The sequence below is a fragment of the Drosophila biarmipes genome, unplaced genomic scaffold (assembly GCF_025231255.1).
Source record: "Drosophila biarmipes strain raj3 unplaced genomic scaffold, RU_DBia_V1.1 ptg000017l, whole genome shotgun sequence".
Taxonomy (NCBI): Eukaryota; Metazoa; Arthropoda; class Insecta; order Diptera; family Drosophilidae; genus Drosophila; species Drosophila biarmipes.
In genome coordinates this window covers 1619041-1635879 of record NW_026114535.1, presented here as the reverse complement: position 1 = coordinate 1635879, position 16839 = coordinate 1619041, and the positions used below count along the sequence as shown (strand labels likewise).

General features: G+C 35.3%; 1 protein-coding gene and 1 long non-coding RNA gene across 51 annotated transcripts in view; both read left to right on the top strand.

Annotated features, from left to right (window-relative positions):
* LOC108021871 (protein argonaute-3) overlaps positions 1 to 16839 on the top strand; it is a 448633-nt gene that overhangs the window by 189866 nt on the left and 241928 nt on the right. For 47 of the 50 annotated variants that reach the window (XM_050890176.1, XM_050890192.1, XM_050890190.1 and 44 more), the window contains one exon: positions 11997 to 13408. The exons of 1 other annotated variant lie outside the window; for it this stretch is intronic. In XM_050890176.1, the coding sequence (XP_050746133.1) occupies positions 11997 to 13408 (1412 nt within the window). Of the gene's footprint in view, positions 1 to 11996; positions 13409 to 16839 lie in introns of those variants that run through there. 2 more of the 50 variants (XM_050890212.1, XM_050890215.1) reach the window with 2 other exon arrangements.
* LOC127012046 (uncharacterized) lies at positions 5165 to 6374 on the top strand. Its single transcript, XR_007765490.1, has 2 exons — positions 5165 to 5840; positions 5924 to 6374. It is a non-coding gene; the product is annotated as an uncharacterized LOC127012046 (long non-coding RNA).

Sequence of the window (16839 nt, the reverse complement as noted above, 5' to 3'; positions counted from 1 at the left end):
TGCCCTACGAGCCAGTGTTGAGATGTCCCCAAGAACATCCCAAAAACGCCGCTGTCAGCAGTTGGGCATGGCTCGGTCCACTTTACAACGGATTATTCGCGTTGATTTGCATTTGTTCCCGTACAAAATTCAATTGACGCAAAGATTGTTGCTTACGGACAAGCCTCGTCGATTGGAATGGGCCCAAAGAGTCATCGAAATGGCCGAAGATGACGATCAATTTTGGAACAAAATTATCATTTCCGATGAAGCCCATTTCACATTGAATGGGACCGTAAATAAGCAAAATTGCCGTATTTACGCCACTGAAAATCCTGAGAAGATTCAAGAAGTGCCTCTTCACGACGAAAAAGTCACAGTTTGGTGCGGCGTTAGTTCGAAAACGGTCATTGGGCCGTTTTTCTTCCAAAATGAAAATGGCCATGCTGTTACCATCAACCAGGAGCGTTATCGCGACATGATGACCAATTTTGTGATGCCAATTATTCGTCGAAAGCGTATGAGGCAGTTCTGGTTTCAACAAGACGGCGCTCCACCGCACACAAGTCGCATAACAATCGATTTTCTGAAGAAATTGTTTCCGGGCCGTTTGATGTCGAAAAGTGGTTATTTGGACTGGCCACCGCGTTTGCCCGATTTGACGCCGCCTGACTTCTTCTTGTGGGGATATTTGAAGTCAAAGGTTTACGTTAACAAGCCAAGGACCCTAGAAGAGCTCAAGGACAACATTCGTGAAGAAATAGCCGCTATTCCGTCCGAAATGTTGGCGAAAACGATGGAAAATGCTGCAAAAAGGGCACAATACGCCATTAACGCCAGAGGCTGCCATTTGAAAGATATCATATTCAAAAATTTATGTAAACAAATCTACTTGGAACAAATTAAATAATTAAGATTGCCAACCGCCAAATTTTTATTTTTTTGTTTTAATTTAAAAAAAAAAATATGGGTCCGTCGAATATGGGCAACCCTGTACAGATCTTAGTAAGGTCTTTGACTCCGTTAACCACTCACTTCTTTTATTTAAATTAGATCAGCTTGGGTTTCCTGGCAATCTATTATCTTGGATTTCATGTTACTTGAATGGTAGGACTCAAAGGGTTATATAAGAATGCTGTTTCAAAATTGTGACATCTGGTGTGCCTCAGGGTAGTCATTTGGACCCTGCTGTTTACGTTGTTTATTAACGTTTTTCCCTTAATCATAACACATTCTCGAATTGTATGCTAATGACGTAAGCTTTGTTTTTCATATAATGATATAGCGTCGGGATTTAACTTACATTCAGATATTGATTGTTTTCATGGATGGTGTGAGTACAACCTTTTAAATTTGAACTGCCTTAAATGCAACGTTATGATTTTTATAGGGGTACTCCTACGTTTATCAGTTACTTTCTTAAAAATACGGCACTTGACCGTATTTATTCAGTTAACGATTTATGTGTTCTTCTGGACCCTAAACTTAAATTTGACTGTCAAATAATGTCCACTGTTATCATTGCCATGAGTGTTCTTGGGTTTATAAAGCGTTGTTCAAACGAATTTAATAATCTTAATAAGACCAAATTATTATTTACCTCCTTTGTCCGTCCTATTTTGGAATATTTTTCGTCGGTTTTGAGTCCACAATATCAAGTGCACAACGACCGTATTGAGTCGGTAAAACAAAAATTTGACCTGCGTAGAATCTGCAAAACTTGTAATCCGCCTAATATTCAGTGTTCCTGTTAGACTAACACGAAATTATTATACTCTAAAGCTGCCTCGATGTACATCAAATTTTTGTCTGCACGAGCCCTTTCGCGTTCTATGTAGTAATTATAACAACCTTTATCATTTAATTTGCATTTCAACTTCTTTCCCGTTATTATTATATTACTAATATTTTTTTAACTCATTTGCTTCATTCTTAGTTGTGCCTTTTATTTCTTATTTGTGTCCCGTCTCTATTTGTTTTATGTATCTTCCTCGCGAACTCGCTTTTTTGCCCAAATTGATAAAAGGGCCCCGCGTAAGAAGCATCAACGTCCATCATATAATTAAAACGTTAACGTTGGCAAACTTTTTTTACTGAGACCAATACATTTTTTTATGTTTAGTCGGTTTTGGAGCTGCCCAAGAAGTTCAGGAGTCTTCATGCCAAACCCGCTTATATATATATATATATATATGTATTATAGAGTCGGAAGCACTTGCAATAGTGAAAGTAAGTTTCAGAAGGTTCGGATTTTTGTTCAATAAGGCTAGCGGAATGCATTTTTTCGATATTATTTTTTTGTGACTAATAATCGGTTCATTTCTTAATCATTTTATTTAAAATTTGTTATATCTATTCTCAAATTAAAACTTATGAAATCCCATATTATTATAGGAATAATGATATTTGAGTTTAAGGCTTATATCACTTTTTGGCCATAAGAGGACCAATTGCCCTTACTTACATACTGAGAATAATATAGATTCTTAAGTTGCTCTGTGACGAGTATTGATAAATGTTATGCCGACCATTGATTTTATAACTTTTAAGAGTAGCGAAAAAGCAAAAAGACTGCATTATATTAGCTGGGTCCTCCCAAATTAGAAAATTACTTTTAAAGCCTTAAATTAAATTGCATACTTTAAGGGTGAGAAAAAATCTCGAAATATATTTTATTCAAAAAATCAATTAAAAAATTTACAATGATGTTATCACAAAAGATGTTATTCGATTTTATTTCCAAAGCACAAACGAATGACAAAAACAACAAAACACAAAATATGCACGAACACAAAAGACCGTTTAGGTCAGAAAGCTGCAGCTCAATTTAAAACGTAGACTAAAAAACATTCTCTAGTATTATTAAAGAGGTTCCACAACATTTTCTTTATCTGAAATCTTTGTATATAAAAAAATACACATCTTGCAAGTCCCTGATGAAACCATAATATTAACAACAATAACACAACGCATAATGTCATGAACATTACTCAGTTCTGAATATATACCTTTATTTTCAATTTTTTTCATTTGACGACAATTAGGCGCGATTTAATGGTAAAAATTAATTTTTTTTGTGGGAGCTAATTCTTTATCCTGAGTTGACTGCAACGTGCACGTGTTTCTTTTGTCGCATTTCTCTTGCTATTCGTAGCGCGCATGAATTGGAAAGACCAAATATGAAATTACAGTTCGTTTTCTTGCTTTGTTAAAAAATATTTTAGACAAAAAATCACCAATTTTAGACGTTTGTTTTTTTTTTTTTTTGGCCTATGAATTCAACTACTTACGATGACTTACGCTTGGCATTAACAAAGATATAAAACTACTTCATATTTAAATTTATATCGATTTAGCTTTGTTTACTTTAAAACAAGTGTTAAACACTATATAGAATAGTTCAGTGGCACTTTTAATACAGACATAATTGTACAAGTCTGTCCAATTATATTGAGAAATAATATTGCTCAGTTTATTATAGTCACATTTACGAAAACATCTCATTTTAGTGGAAGAAATTAAAGGAGAGAGGGTATCAACCCAGGGTTGATCCATTGCTGGATAATATCGGTCTTCCGGTACAGCAAGAGCGTAAGATGTAGGTACCGTGACTTCGGACGGGTCTGAAGACTGATTGCTGTAATGATAATTCTAAAACGCCATTCAAAAAATCATGGACGGATAAAGGTATAGCGACAAATGAGTCAGTAGGAGGACACCAAGAAATATCAGGAACATTAAGTCACACAAAACAATCTCTGTTGGAAAATAGGGATAGAACAGACTTTGTTGCAGACACTTGGTGCCCATAAATTATTAAAGCAGTCAGGTGGAATATAAGAACATGTAACAAAAGTAGTAGTAGTAGTAGTAGTAGTAGTAGTAGTAAATTTAATTTCGTTTGGAATATGTGATATTTATATATATATTAAGTAAATGCTTGGGTAGCTTCATATTTAGTCCCATAACATTTTGATAGGCCAAAAATAAACCTTTTACTTTTTTGGAATAGTGGAGGGCCTTTTATTTGTACTCGGTTTTTTGGAATTAAATTCTTTTAATACCAAATCATCATTACATTAGTACACTACATTAGTAGTACATTATACACATGAAGCAGAAATTTTTTTTAAAGACGATATCCCACAAGTATAAAATTTGAAATTGTTCAACTGCATTATCTTTGGATGAGTAGAAATTCGAAAACATCCTCAGATGTGGTATCTGGGGTGAATGCAGAAACAAATAATGGCTTCTTATGTTACAAAACTGTTTTTTACGCCCCCCAGCAGCATTCTAAACCTCACTAAGCTGAGAACCATAAACAGTACCTACAGTACCTATGGGTACGGTCGGCACGGAATTGTTTGACTTAGCCAGCACATAGTATTTTATTACAGCCTGACTTCCAGAAACAGGGACTACACCGGCACTAGCTGTATCCATAGGCACATTTACCCCTGTGTCTAAAAAAACTGCTACAGCTACCAAGTTCGGATTTAGGGTGGATTCCATGATCTTATTAACTGCCGCTAAGCTGGCTTTATTGCGTTTAGGCGACTCGGTTAGTAATTTTTTATTATTAAATCAAGAAAAAACGGAATTGAATCCTTCATTCAGCTGTTTAAAAGCTTCTGAGATATTCAATAGGCTGATTTGCGTCTGTTTTATAAAGCCGCATGACCCACGTAATATGAGACCAAAAATTCATATCAATGAAGTCTATAACGCTGCCAGTAAATCCTATACATTTAACGTGCATCGGCGATTCACAGAGCCAGCAGAAAATAAAAGGTAAAGACAGAAAAGTACTTTTTTCTTAGAACAGACAAAAGTTAAAAAAAAAATAATAATATATGAAAAATTTATCAAGTAAGTTTGCAGTGCACTATGTTGGATTTGACCCGTTTCCGGGTCACTCATTTTTCGTGAGTATGCAAATTTCAGTTTTGTTCAACATTACCATGCTAAGAAATGATAAAAATGCTATGTTAGATTCCTTAAATGTTAACTTAACAGTTTAGTGTTTAAATAACAGTGTTCCGTTCGCATTTTTCTAAAAATGAGTATATTTAACAAATGGTGTCCCCTTGTCACTTTTGAAGAGAAATGTGAACTTTCCAAAGAGTTTAAAAACTAATGTAAAATATTTCAGTGAGTGTCTATATACATGTTGTAGAGCTGTCAACTCTAAATTCAGAAATAGTAAGCACATTGTGCGCTTTCTGCGTTTTTTGCTTTATTTGGTTTATTAGGAGGAACATCTTAATCAGCAATGCAGATATGCTAAAAGTTAGGCGATCACACTCTTATTGGTGACAAAATTGGCAGCGTTTTGGAAGAAAATTATCATTATTTAAAAGATAAAGTCGGAAATTTGTCTGCAAATTTATTGCAAAATTGTCAAAAATGGTGTGGTGTAAAGGTTCAAAAAGTCATATTTAAAATGTATGGAAGGTTATATGAGCCTTAATTTAACTATAATAGAAGCCAAAGGAGAGAAAATAAAAAAAACAGTTGATCGTTCAAAAATTACATTCAATAAAAAAGTAGAAGATCTTAAAGAAGGCAAGCAGCCGACCTCTTCGCGGGGCGAAAACCTAACGCAAGATTACTGTCTCAAGCGGTAAGCATATCTGCTCGGAGGGGCGGGCTAGTTGATTTTCCTGTCGTATTTAAATAACTTGGAATAAACCCTGAAAAAGCCGACACTTTTCGCAAAATGATAATCATGCCCGTTGTACATCGTTTGCGATCTTCCGCTAAACAAGCGTCGGCTTTGATTCTGGATCAAGGTTTTACAACTAACCAATATTAAGCAATTCGAGAGGATGCAAAATTCAGAAAAGCTGATATATAAGGTGAGTTCCAAAGTAAACAGCACTTAAAAAAAGACAACAAATAGTTTTTTCGGCAAAATCAATTAATTTTTTTTTTTAAATAGTCTCCTTCTGCTTTTTCCACGGCCCAAAAGCATGTCGAACGAGTGTTTTAGCTCGTTGCCCGGTATGGCCTCCAGTATGCCGGTTCAAGCCTTTTGAATGACCTCTACGTCTGTATAATCCTTTCCTTTTATCGGCAAATGCATTTTTCCGAAAAGGTAAAAGTCGCACGGTGCCATATCAGGTGAATACGGGGAGTGGTTGATGGTTAAAATGTGATTTTTGGTCAAATAGTTGGACACAAGCGTCGATCGCACCGATGAGAAAAACATACTGACACTTAAAACGCAATAACCTCACTTCCAATGGATGAAATGTCATGAAATTTTTACTGGAAGTCGATAAACGATATCAGATTCTAACGCACCAGTTGACATATAGATGGCGCCACTACTTTGGAACTCACCTTGTATATACCAATTATGTAAATAAATGTAAAAAAATGAAAAAGAACTGCCGGCCAGCGAATATTATTGTATCGGACTGCGTAGCAACAAAACACCAAAAGTGAAATATCAAACAAGTCTTTCAACGGCCTCTTCGCCTGATAGATGCGTCCGGCAAAATATTGTGAAAGAATAAAACCCGCAGAGTATACGTTTTTGCAAATTGTTAAGTCCATTAGATTGTTGGGTACAAAATGGGTGTGAAAAAATGCCGAATTTCAAGCCAAGACGTTTCATAAAAAAAATATCAATATTTCGTCCCTGTCCCTGAAAGTTGACCAACCAAAACAAAAAGGATTCGGGTCCACAAATGTTGGGAATACGGCACGTCGTGCATTTAGCAAATATGAAGTTTTCGGAGAAAGACCTGGCGTCGATAAACACCTTATTTTAAATATGAGGAATATACTTATATCATTATCCTGTCAGCTGCCAATAAATGCCAACAAATTTGAAGAACTTTACCATCAGAGCTGGTTACCTAATAATTTGAAAAAATCCATGGTTATTTTGGTGAAGAAGCAGCTGACTCCAGAAATATAATATGTAAAACCGATAGACTACACCATGTAAGGAAAATTAAGAACCTTACAGAGGCATTTCACAGAGCAAAGGATACTTCCGACCCCATAATGTCATACTTAAATTTAAAAAGGATGATCCAAAAACATAAGAGACTTGCTTTGCCAGTAATAATAAAATTGATGACATTGCTGAAGTTAAAAATAAATAAATACAATAATAGAACATAAAACAATTTTTGTATTAAATAAGTTTTTTATATATTATGCGATCTGGACCAAATTTGCAGGACACATTTGAAATAGGACATTTATCCATTTCAAAATTGGGGTTCTTACTTTATAATACCTTAAATTGTTCGTTTTTATACCCTTTCAGAGGGTATAATGATAACATATATAAAACTTATTGAAAAGGACTAATTTTTGTGAAAATCTACTTCTATAACTTTTTTTTTCGTCTTGAAAATGAAATGAAGTGTTTGAATGCAAAAAGTTTCTTACAACAAAAAAATTAGTAACTGCAACAAGAATTTTTTTAAAATCATTTTGTTTATACTTTTATGATCAAAAATAATATAAATATAAAAATAATAAAAAATATAAACCAAAAAACGTCGCTGTTGTGAACTCTATTGTCTTAGCCACAGGCAGAACTCAGGATGGCCCGATGATCTGGAATGCTGTAAAAGAAAACTTCTAATAGACCTAAAGAAAAAAGTCTCGTAAATTTAGTATATGCGCGTGGAGTATTACTATTTTTAGCAGAACTTTAGAATGCGCGTAGTTTATACATGCCGAAATAAATAAACTAAAACTTATATTTAAAAGTATTACACTAGTCGGCATAAGTTTTGACAAAAGTTTTTTTTTGACAAAAGAAAAGTTATGTATACTCCTAACTTGAACTTGCTTCGTTTAACTTTTGGCATCAACGGAAAGGTCATTTAAATTCCGTTTGAATGATGCACTACTTTTCTTAACCCATTCAGTACTTATTAAAAATTCCGAATTTGTGTGAAAATCTACTTTTTGAATTTTTTTCCTCGACTTGAAAATTTAATTATTTTCAGAGGCTATAATTTCAGTCAGAAGTTTGCAACGCAGTGAAGGAGACGTTTCCGACCCCATAAAGTATATATATTCTTGATCAGCGTCACTAAACGAGTCGATCTAGCCATGTCCGTCTGTCCGTCCGTTTCTACGCAAACTAGTCTCTCAGTTTTAAAGCTATCGGGCTGAAACTTTCCCAGAAGTCTTCTTTCTATTGCATATAAGTAGGAACTAGCCGGATCGGACATCTATATCTTATAGCTCCCATAGGAATTTTTGCTGAAAATAATATGAAAAATTTTTTTTCTTTTGCTGTTTTTTAACATACAACCTCATACGCTTGGAAATAACAATGGTTTGCTGACATATTATCTTATTATATTGGGAATACAATTTTTTATATTTTTAAGGGTTTCGAATATGTTTAATATATAAAAAAACACTAAAGATATAATTTTTATTTCATGTTTTCCGACTAATTTTGCGATCGTTCCTATGCCAGCTATATGATATAGTCGTCCGATTTTTATAAAATTTAATTCGAAATTTAAAACTAAATAAAAAATGTTATTCCCAAGCGTAGGAGGTCATAAGTTAAAAAAACACCGAAGATATCATTTTTCAATATTATTTTACCACTCATCTTCCGATTGTTCCTATGGAGGCTATATGATATAGTCGTCCGATTTTGATAAAATTTAATTCGAAATTGAGAACTAATTTAAAAATGTTATATCCAAGATTAGAAAGGTTTATGTTAAAAAACACGAAAGATATAATTTTTTTTTAATTTTTTCCCCGATAGTTCCTATGGGAGCTATAAGATATAGTTGTCCGATCCGGCTGGTTTCGACTTATATACTACCTGAAATAGAAAGAAGAAGAAAGTTTCAGCCCAATAGCTTTAAAACTGAGAGTTTGCATAGAAACGAATGGACAGACGGACATGGCTAAATCGACTCGTCTTGTGACGCTGATCAAGAATATATATACTTTATGGGGTCGGAAACGTCTCCTTCACTGCGTTGCGAACTTTTGACTAAATTCATTATACCCTCTGCAAGGGTATACAAAAGTAAAACAAAGTCCACCTAAATTAAAATAAAATATATGGTATTCTTCTGAATAGATTGGTCACTCAAACGCATTTTCCGCGTTTAAACAAGAACTTTAACTTAAATCTTGTTAGGCATCTTTGTATTTTAAAATCTTTAACTGTACACTCTGGAAAGCTATGTTCTTCTCAGTTTTAATGACCACTAACAATACACAGCAGTTTATGATTTTTCATTGAATTTAGCAAGTAGTACTTGCGATACCATACCTCAGAACTGGCAGGCAGAGATGTTTTTGATTACAAAGTTATTATATAAGTTATTATATTGTTGATAACAGCGTTTGTCCTGTACTCGGTACTTTTAACAAATACCTGAATGCCTTAATAGACTGTGATAATAGATTTAGTTTAATATGGGTTAGACAATGTGATGTTCTTGAATGTTTACCTAAGGTGAGTCAAACGCTGAAGGCCTGGATGGCATCAGCCCAAAATGTATTAAATTTTTATAGCCTTTACTCCTTAGCCATATTACACACATTATGAACACAGCAATACCACATCCACTTTTCCCTCAGCATGGAAGTACGTAAAATCGTTTGTCTATAGTTAGTACACGTTTGTCCACCCTTTAGAATTAAAAAAAATTAAAGCTTTAAAATTTAAAATTTTTTTACCACATTTTATAAAATTTAAACGTTTAATTTTTCACTTTTTTTTTCATGGAATCGTTTGTCGATCTTTAGTCCACGGAGTAATTCAATAGAAGCAAAAAAACGATTAAACTCTTAAAGAGCCGTTTAACACAGTTCAAGTTCAATAATAAGAAGAAGCTCCCTGAATCCATCACTACTTTGAAAAAGTTACAACATGTACTGATCACCGAAAGCCCGAGAGCTCCAACGCCATGGAGTGAACAGTCCAAGATTCCGCCTTTAACCCCTGGTGGTAATAACGATAGCACCTCAACACTATCTACTACCACACCAACTGCCACTGTAACGACCCATGCCACCAACAAGGCAAAGACATCAACTACACCCACGAAAAAACAATATAACCTATAGTATTAACTGCACAAAATAACTTTTTATAACTCTAAACCAAAGCCTCGAAATACTCGAGCACAGTCTGTACGTAGTGCAGAAAAAACTGCCCAGAACACAGAAAGTATGTCATTTCCTATATTAGAGCAAGAAAAAACCCTTAAGTCGAGTTACTCGACTATCAGATACCCGACAAAATAAAAATGGAGATAAATAAGCAGAAAAGAAATTTTTTTAAAGAACCACCTACTGGCTATTTCGTTATTTGCTATGTAGGCGGAAAACAGTTTTAAGCGTTATAGCCGTTTGGAGCGTAAGATAGGACGTGGCAAATGTTTTTATGAGAAAAATACATTATAGCAAAAAAAAATTTTTCTAGCATGACAACTGTGGCCACCACAGTTTTGGGTGGTTGGTGGGCGTGGCAAAATTTTTTTTAGGTCAATCGATAGGTATTGATTTGACAAAACGTTTAAGCAAGAAAAATGTGGGCACCGCACTTTTAGGCGGTTGGTGGACGTTAGGTTGGGCGTGGCACATTTTTTTTTGGGTCAATCGAAAGGTATTGATGAGACATACATTTCTGTTAAAATTTTATTCTATCAGAAAAACTGTTAACGCTGCAGTCTCGAATTGTTGGCGTTAGAGTGGGCGTGGTACCCTAGTGAAACAAACTTACTGAACAAATCCAGCGGGTTCGCGTAGTTGCCATACCAAGCAGACATAGTTTTAGTTGGCTCTTAAATTAGTTCCGGTAATAACGTGCAGCTTGTCGCAGCCTTATACAATGCAGCCAATACAATGTATTTTCAAAATGGCTTTTTCGTTACATTAAACTGATGCACGACTCAGATTTTTTCGTGTTCGTTTATTAACAGATAAATTATTAAAAAATTTGAAATTTTTACAATATACTTAATGTATCTTATTGTTTATTCGGCAAAATTAGAAAATTTTATAAGAAGATCTATATAATATAAAACACTGAAAAACATCCAGTTGAAATATTTTAACACAAAAACCTGTCTAAAAGAGTCAGACTTGGCATGCAGATTCATGGGCTTTCTGCGCAGCGCATGTTTGTTTCAGCACGGTGCCGCTCGCACTCTGACGACCACAATTCGCAAAAGAAACGTAATGTTCTCGTCAATACCTATCGTTTGATCCAAAACGTTTTGACACGCCCACAAACCGCCCAAAGCTGTGCCGGCCACAGTTTTCGTGCTAGAAATTTTTTTTTTTCGATTGACCTAAAATCATTTTTTCCACGCCCACAAATGGTAAAAACGTTAAATCTGTCTGCCGTCCACATTACCATATATTAAAATAGCGGGTATACTGCTTAAATATCTGCATTTCTCTTTTGCTCTTTTAAGCTGAGTAAGTCCATGCATTGACATGTTTGGTTCAACATTGTAAATTTGGCTCATAATTCTGGTCTTTTTCGACGAATTGCTTCGCGCATACGACGCATAACGCTCAAATTATATTTCTTCGCTCCAAGGTGAAGTCTTTGTACCACAACAACATTTTTCTGGAACATGGTAGAATCGCCAAAGGCCTTCGGCAACATCCTCAACGTTTCCGCAGCCGAAATTTTATTCCGCAAACAAAATTTGGTGGGACTCAATTAAAGCAGACATTGTAAAAATCGACAAATGCACTCTTGACTGTTTGGTAAACACAAGCGTTAATATAGTACTGATGTACTGATGGCATGAAGTTACCGATAAATGTAATCAACAGTCCTGCCAACTCAAGAAAATAAGAACTAGTCCGCCGTCTTAAACCCTCGAATTTCAAATTGAAAATTCACCTTACTTTTTTCCCACAGTAGTATTTCAATTAAAAGTTAATTAGATGATAAATGTTTATATAATAGTCGGTGCTTTCGTCTATATGTTTGTCTTCTATTTTAACACAAAAAAATGTACTAAATTATTTTTTTTCAGGTTCATCTGTTAATATATCGTGTAATTACTTAGAGCTAACGACAGATGAAAAAAAGGGAGTTTTTCAATATGAAGTACGATTTTTTCCTCCTGTTGATTCGGTTCATTTAAGATTAAAGTACTTAAATGATCATAGGCATAAGCTTGGAGAAACGAAAACTTTTGACGGCATCACGTTATATTTACCAATTTTGTTACCAAACCAGATCACCGTCCTTGTTTCAAAAGTGGAAGATACGGAGTTGCAAATTCGAGTTTTGTTCAAAAAAAAAGAGGACCTTAAGAATTGCATACATTTATATAATATTTTATTTGATAGAGTTATGAAAACGTTAAATTATGTAAGATTTGATCGGAAACAGTTTGATCCCACACGTCCAAAAATTATACCACTGGCCAAATTAGAAGTTTGGCCAGGCTATGTGACAGCCGTTGATGAATTCAAAGGTGGTTTAATGCTCTGTTGCGACGTTTCGCACCGTATACTTTGTCAAAAAACCGTTTTAGAAATGTTGGTTGATCTATATCAGCAAAATAAAGATCATTACCAAGAATGTGCTAGAAAGACATTGGTTGGAAACATAGTATTAACGAGGTATAACAATCGTACTTATAAAATAAATGAGATTTGCTTCGATCAAAGTCCGAAGTCAGAGTTTCAAACCAAAATTGGGTTCACGAGTTATATAGAATATTACAAAAAATACCATAATATAAACATTAAAGATATTAATCAACCATTGCTACTTAGTATAAAGAAATCAAGGGCAATTCCTGATGACCAAGGAACTATACAGTTTTGTTTAATTCCAGAACTATGTTATCTTACTGGTCTCCGTGATGAAGTTCGTACAGATTACAAACTTATGCGTGAGATAGCTTCTTTTACAAGAGTTTCACCAAATGAACGTCAGGTGGCGTTAAATAAGTTCCACGAAAATGTCTCAAAAAGTCCCGCAGCTCAAAATATACTGAACAGTTGGGGTCTTTCACTAAACAAAAAATATAATAATCTAAAAGGTCGCCAAATGGAAACAGAGCACATCTATTTTTCAAAAATGACCGTATCAGCCGGAAAAAATGCGGAGTTCTCCAAATACGCTGTCAGCAATGAAATGTTGGAAGTAATTCATCTTAATAAATGGATTATCATTAATTTGAGAAATGATACACGAGCTGCAACTAACCTACTAGATAATATGAAACAATGTTGTAAGCCTCTTGGGATGAAATTTTCTAAACCAACAATGATTTCTTTGGACCATGATCGAATCGATGCATACATTCAAGCTTTACGAGGAAACTTAACTATGGATACACAAATAGTTGTCTGTATTTGTCATAACAATAGAGAAGATCGATATTCTGCAATAAAGAAAATATGTTCCTCCGAACTACCAATACCATCGCAGGTAAAATAACTATTAAAAAATTTTTTTTTTATTAAGAAAAACCATTATTTGTTATTTAATTAGCAAAATGTTAAGGATTGTAATATTACCGACGTATGGCACATTTTTATAACCTTGAGATTTGTAAAGATTTCATTCAAATTATATCTTTCGTGTTTTTGAATTCTAAATTTCGAACTTAATATTATCAAAATCGGATGACTGATACAGTAGCTGGACAATAATATGAAACAAATTATAGCTTCGGTGTTTTTTGACATATTATTTTATTCTAATGGGAGTATCACTTTTATATTTTTAAGAATTTCGAATTAAATTTAATAAAAATCAAATCACTTTAACATATAGCTGTCAAATTTATATCTATCCATGAAGCTTTCAACAATCATTAAAAATGTAACAGTTGTTTATTTGTTGAAGCTAACTTCCTTTCTTGTTATTGTAGGTAGTAAATAAGTCTGAATGAGTCTGATAGGACCACTGTTTTTTTTAGCTCCCATGAGAATTATCAAAAAAATATTTAAAAAAAAATTAGAATAAGGTTTGCTAGGTTAGAAGTTAGTTTGCTACTCTGTGAATTAGACGTTGCCGACTCTATGAAGTACTTTCATTTTTGCATCATAAGACGATCAGAAATAACCCTATCCGTCCGTCTATTTGTCCGTTTTAACGCAATTTAGTCCCTATACTTTATAACTAGCCTACCCAAATCTAATTTAGTAGATAGTTTATAAATCGGAACGAGCCAGATCGTACAATAATATACACTCTTTAATTTAATTTTAATTTTTGTAATACTATGGTATTTTTGAAAATATAATTATTTTAAGGTGCGCGCGCACTGTGGCGGAGCGGCGCGTCGCGGAGTTGTTTTTACCGCCTAGAAAAGTTTGCATGTATTTCAAAGCAAGCCAGCACACTAACGCGTCGCGTTTCGTTGCGACGCAGCTCGTCATCGCGTGAATGTTTGAAGAAGCTATCTTTTATTATTGGAATGTTTATAACAAAAAAAAAACCGCTAAAAACTACTTCATAGTCTGATGAGCTGGGAATTTTTTATTTGTAGAGCTTGCACAGTAGAATAGAATTGGCAATTGAGCCAAAATCTGCGAACCGTGCCACCCCTGTTCCGAAGGTCCGATTTTCATCCAACTTTTTTGCTTTTGCAGTTCAAAACGACAAAACAAAATCATTACTTGAACAGTCTTGCGAAATTTAGAGTGTTACTGGAGTTAAAAGGGTCAGAATATGACATTTTTCACTAATCGACCTAGAATTATGATGGCTTTTTAAAAAAAACTCTTTCATCTTTTGCAAAATAGGAAATTCAGCTCGCTCGAAAAATTCAAGCAAACGTAGGTCAAAGTCTGTTTTTAACCCAAACCTGATGCTTCGACGGTTGTCGATAGCAGCCAAAAGATCCCGAGAACAGAAAATGTCCCGCTTCACTTTACTCGTACACACTTGCGCGATTCGGCAGCCGTGGGAGCCTACAAGATCGCTACGTCGAGACGTTCGGGATTGGGATTACAAAGAATCTCCGAATTGAGACACAGGTAGCTGAGATCCGGTGGGCATCACACGGCTTGGTTATGGCGATATGCTTATATCTGTCAACGATTACGCTTACGCTTTGAGAGTTTTTCAGAGTTTGAGCAGTAAGGGCCGGCGACAGGAAAACGTGAGCTCGGGTGTAAGCCTGTCTAAACCCAGTTTACCTCGCCCCAAGCACTAATTAGGCGTGTTCCGGCGTAATCACGGTACGTCATGTGGAAAAGAAGCAGGTCCTGGCGCGATTAGCCAGAAGGGCGATCCGATCGATCAGTACGCTCTCGAGTGGGGTTTTCTAGGAGAGCCTACGGTTTCGAGTACCAGAAGGCACACTACGTCCAGTCTCGCACCCAGGAGCACTTCACAGGACGCCGCCATCAGGAAGCAACACACCTTATCGCTAGAGTCACGCAAGACAGATCGAGCTAGCAGTAACGACACGGATAGTGAGCCTAGGGTGAGGCTAGGGTGGGATGTTCGAGGCAGCTTCCTGGTGTTGCCTTTACTGTCCGCGCGATCTGAGCAGAAGCCCCGTACGGGACAGGCCGGTCGTGTGTCAAAAGGAGAATGGTGAAGCTTCCCCAAGCCCACACGGCTGACCCCCTAGCGAGTCTGAGTCGTTGTCAAGCAGTCGCCGTCAGGGACGAGCAGCGAGCAAGGATATTCAGGGAGCTATAGGACTGGAGCACCAAGTCAATGAGGCGAGAGGACATCGAGGCAACCAGAACCGTCGAAGACATCGAGGGCGATATACATAAAAATCGTATCGTATAGCTTCCTAACAGACTGATAGCGAGACTTTTCATAAAATATTTTTTTTCCAAGACTAAATTAAATATTTTTTCTCCTAATACAAACGTTGATTAAATCGTAATCCCCAAAAGTAAAACAATCATAAAATCACATATAAAACCTATTTTAATCATCAAGCAGCAAATGCACACGGCTAATAATTTTGTTTTTTTTTTTGTGGAGAATTTTTAATTTGTTGCCCACTTATAAATGGGTCTGAGGGTAACAGTAATCTATTTAATAAATACCAATCGAGACATTTTTCTTGTGTTTTTAGATTCGACAGCTGTCAAATTCAAAGCATCCAAATTTTTCCGAATTGATTTCATAGCCAGATGCCATGAATTGCAGTAGTGTCGCACACCTAATTAACATATTTTTATCCAATCCTGTAATATCAGCAGACCTTCACCGCTTGGTTGGTCGACATTTAATCCCATATGGGCGCGGAATTCAGCTTGAATTTGAGTTTTCGCCAAGTTTTTAAATGCAATCTATAGACAAATTCATGAAATACTCAAAAATCCAAATATACCATCCGAGACAACCCAAATTCGAAATGTTTTTTGTGAATTTTTATTTTGAGCTGTTTTCCAAATGTTGGCTGGGCTTTACGTTACATATTTAGCATTTAGATGTAGATGTTTCACTTAAAGCCTTACAGACTTTTCCCTTAACCATTGTTGATTGCAAATTTTGAATCATCAGTGTTCAATGGGTTCTGGAATGACCAGTACTATCGTCAAATCCCCACTTGTCAAATAAAATCAAGTCGGCAACGCTTTCATCACTAAATGACTCAAGCACATTAGCTTAAAGTTTTACAATTCTTAACGCCGTGTGATACAAAAAGCTTTGCAGCTCAAGCTCTGCTTGGGATTCGCTGACACTGATATTTTCGGAATAAGATAATTCGGCCATAAGTTTTTCGAAATTTTGTAGTAGTCTTACTATAAACAATACTACGAATAAGCTAATATTGATATATACTCATATATGTATAAAGAGTGATAAGACTTTATCGACATTAAATTCTGTGAGCTTTGGTTGAGATGAATTGCAGGAGCGTAGTATAGTAGCAAAACCTT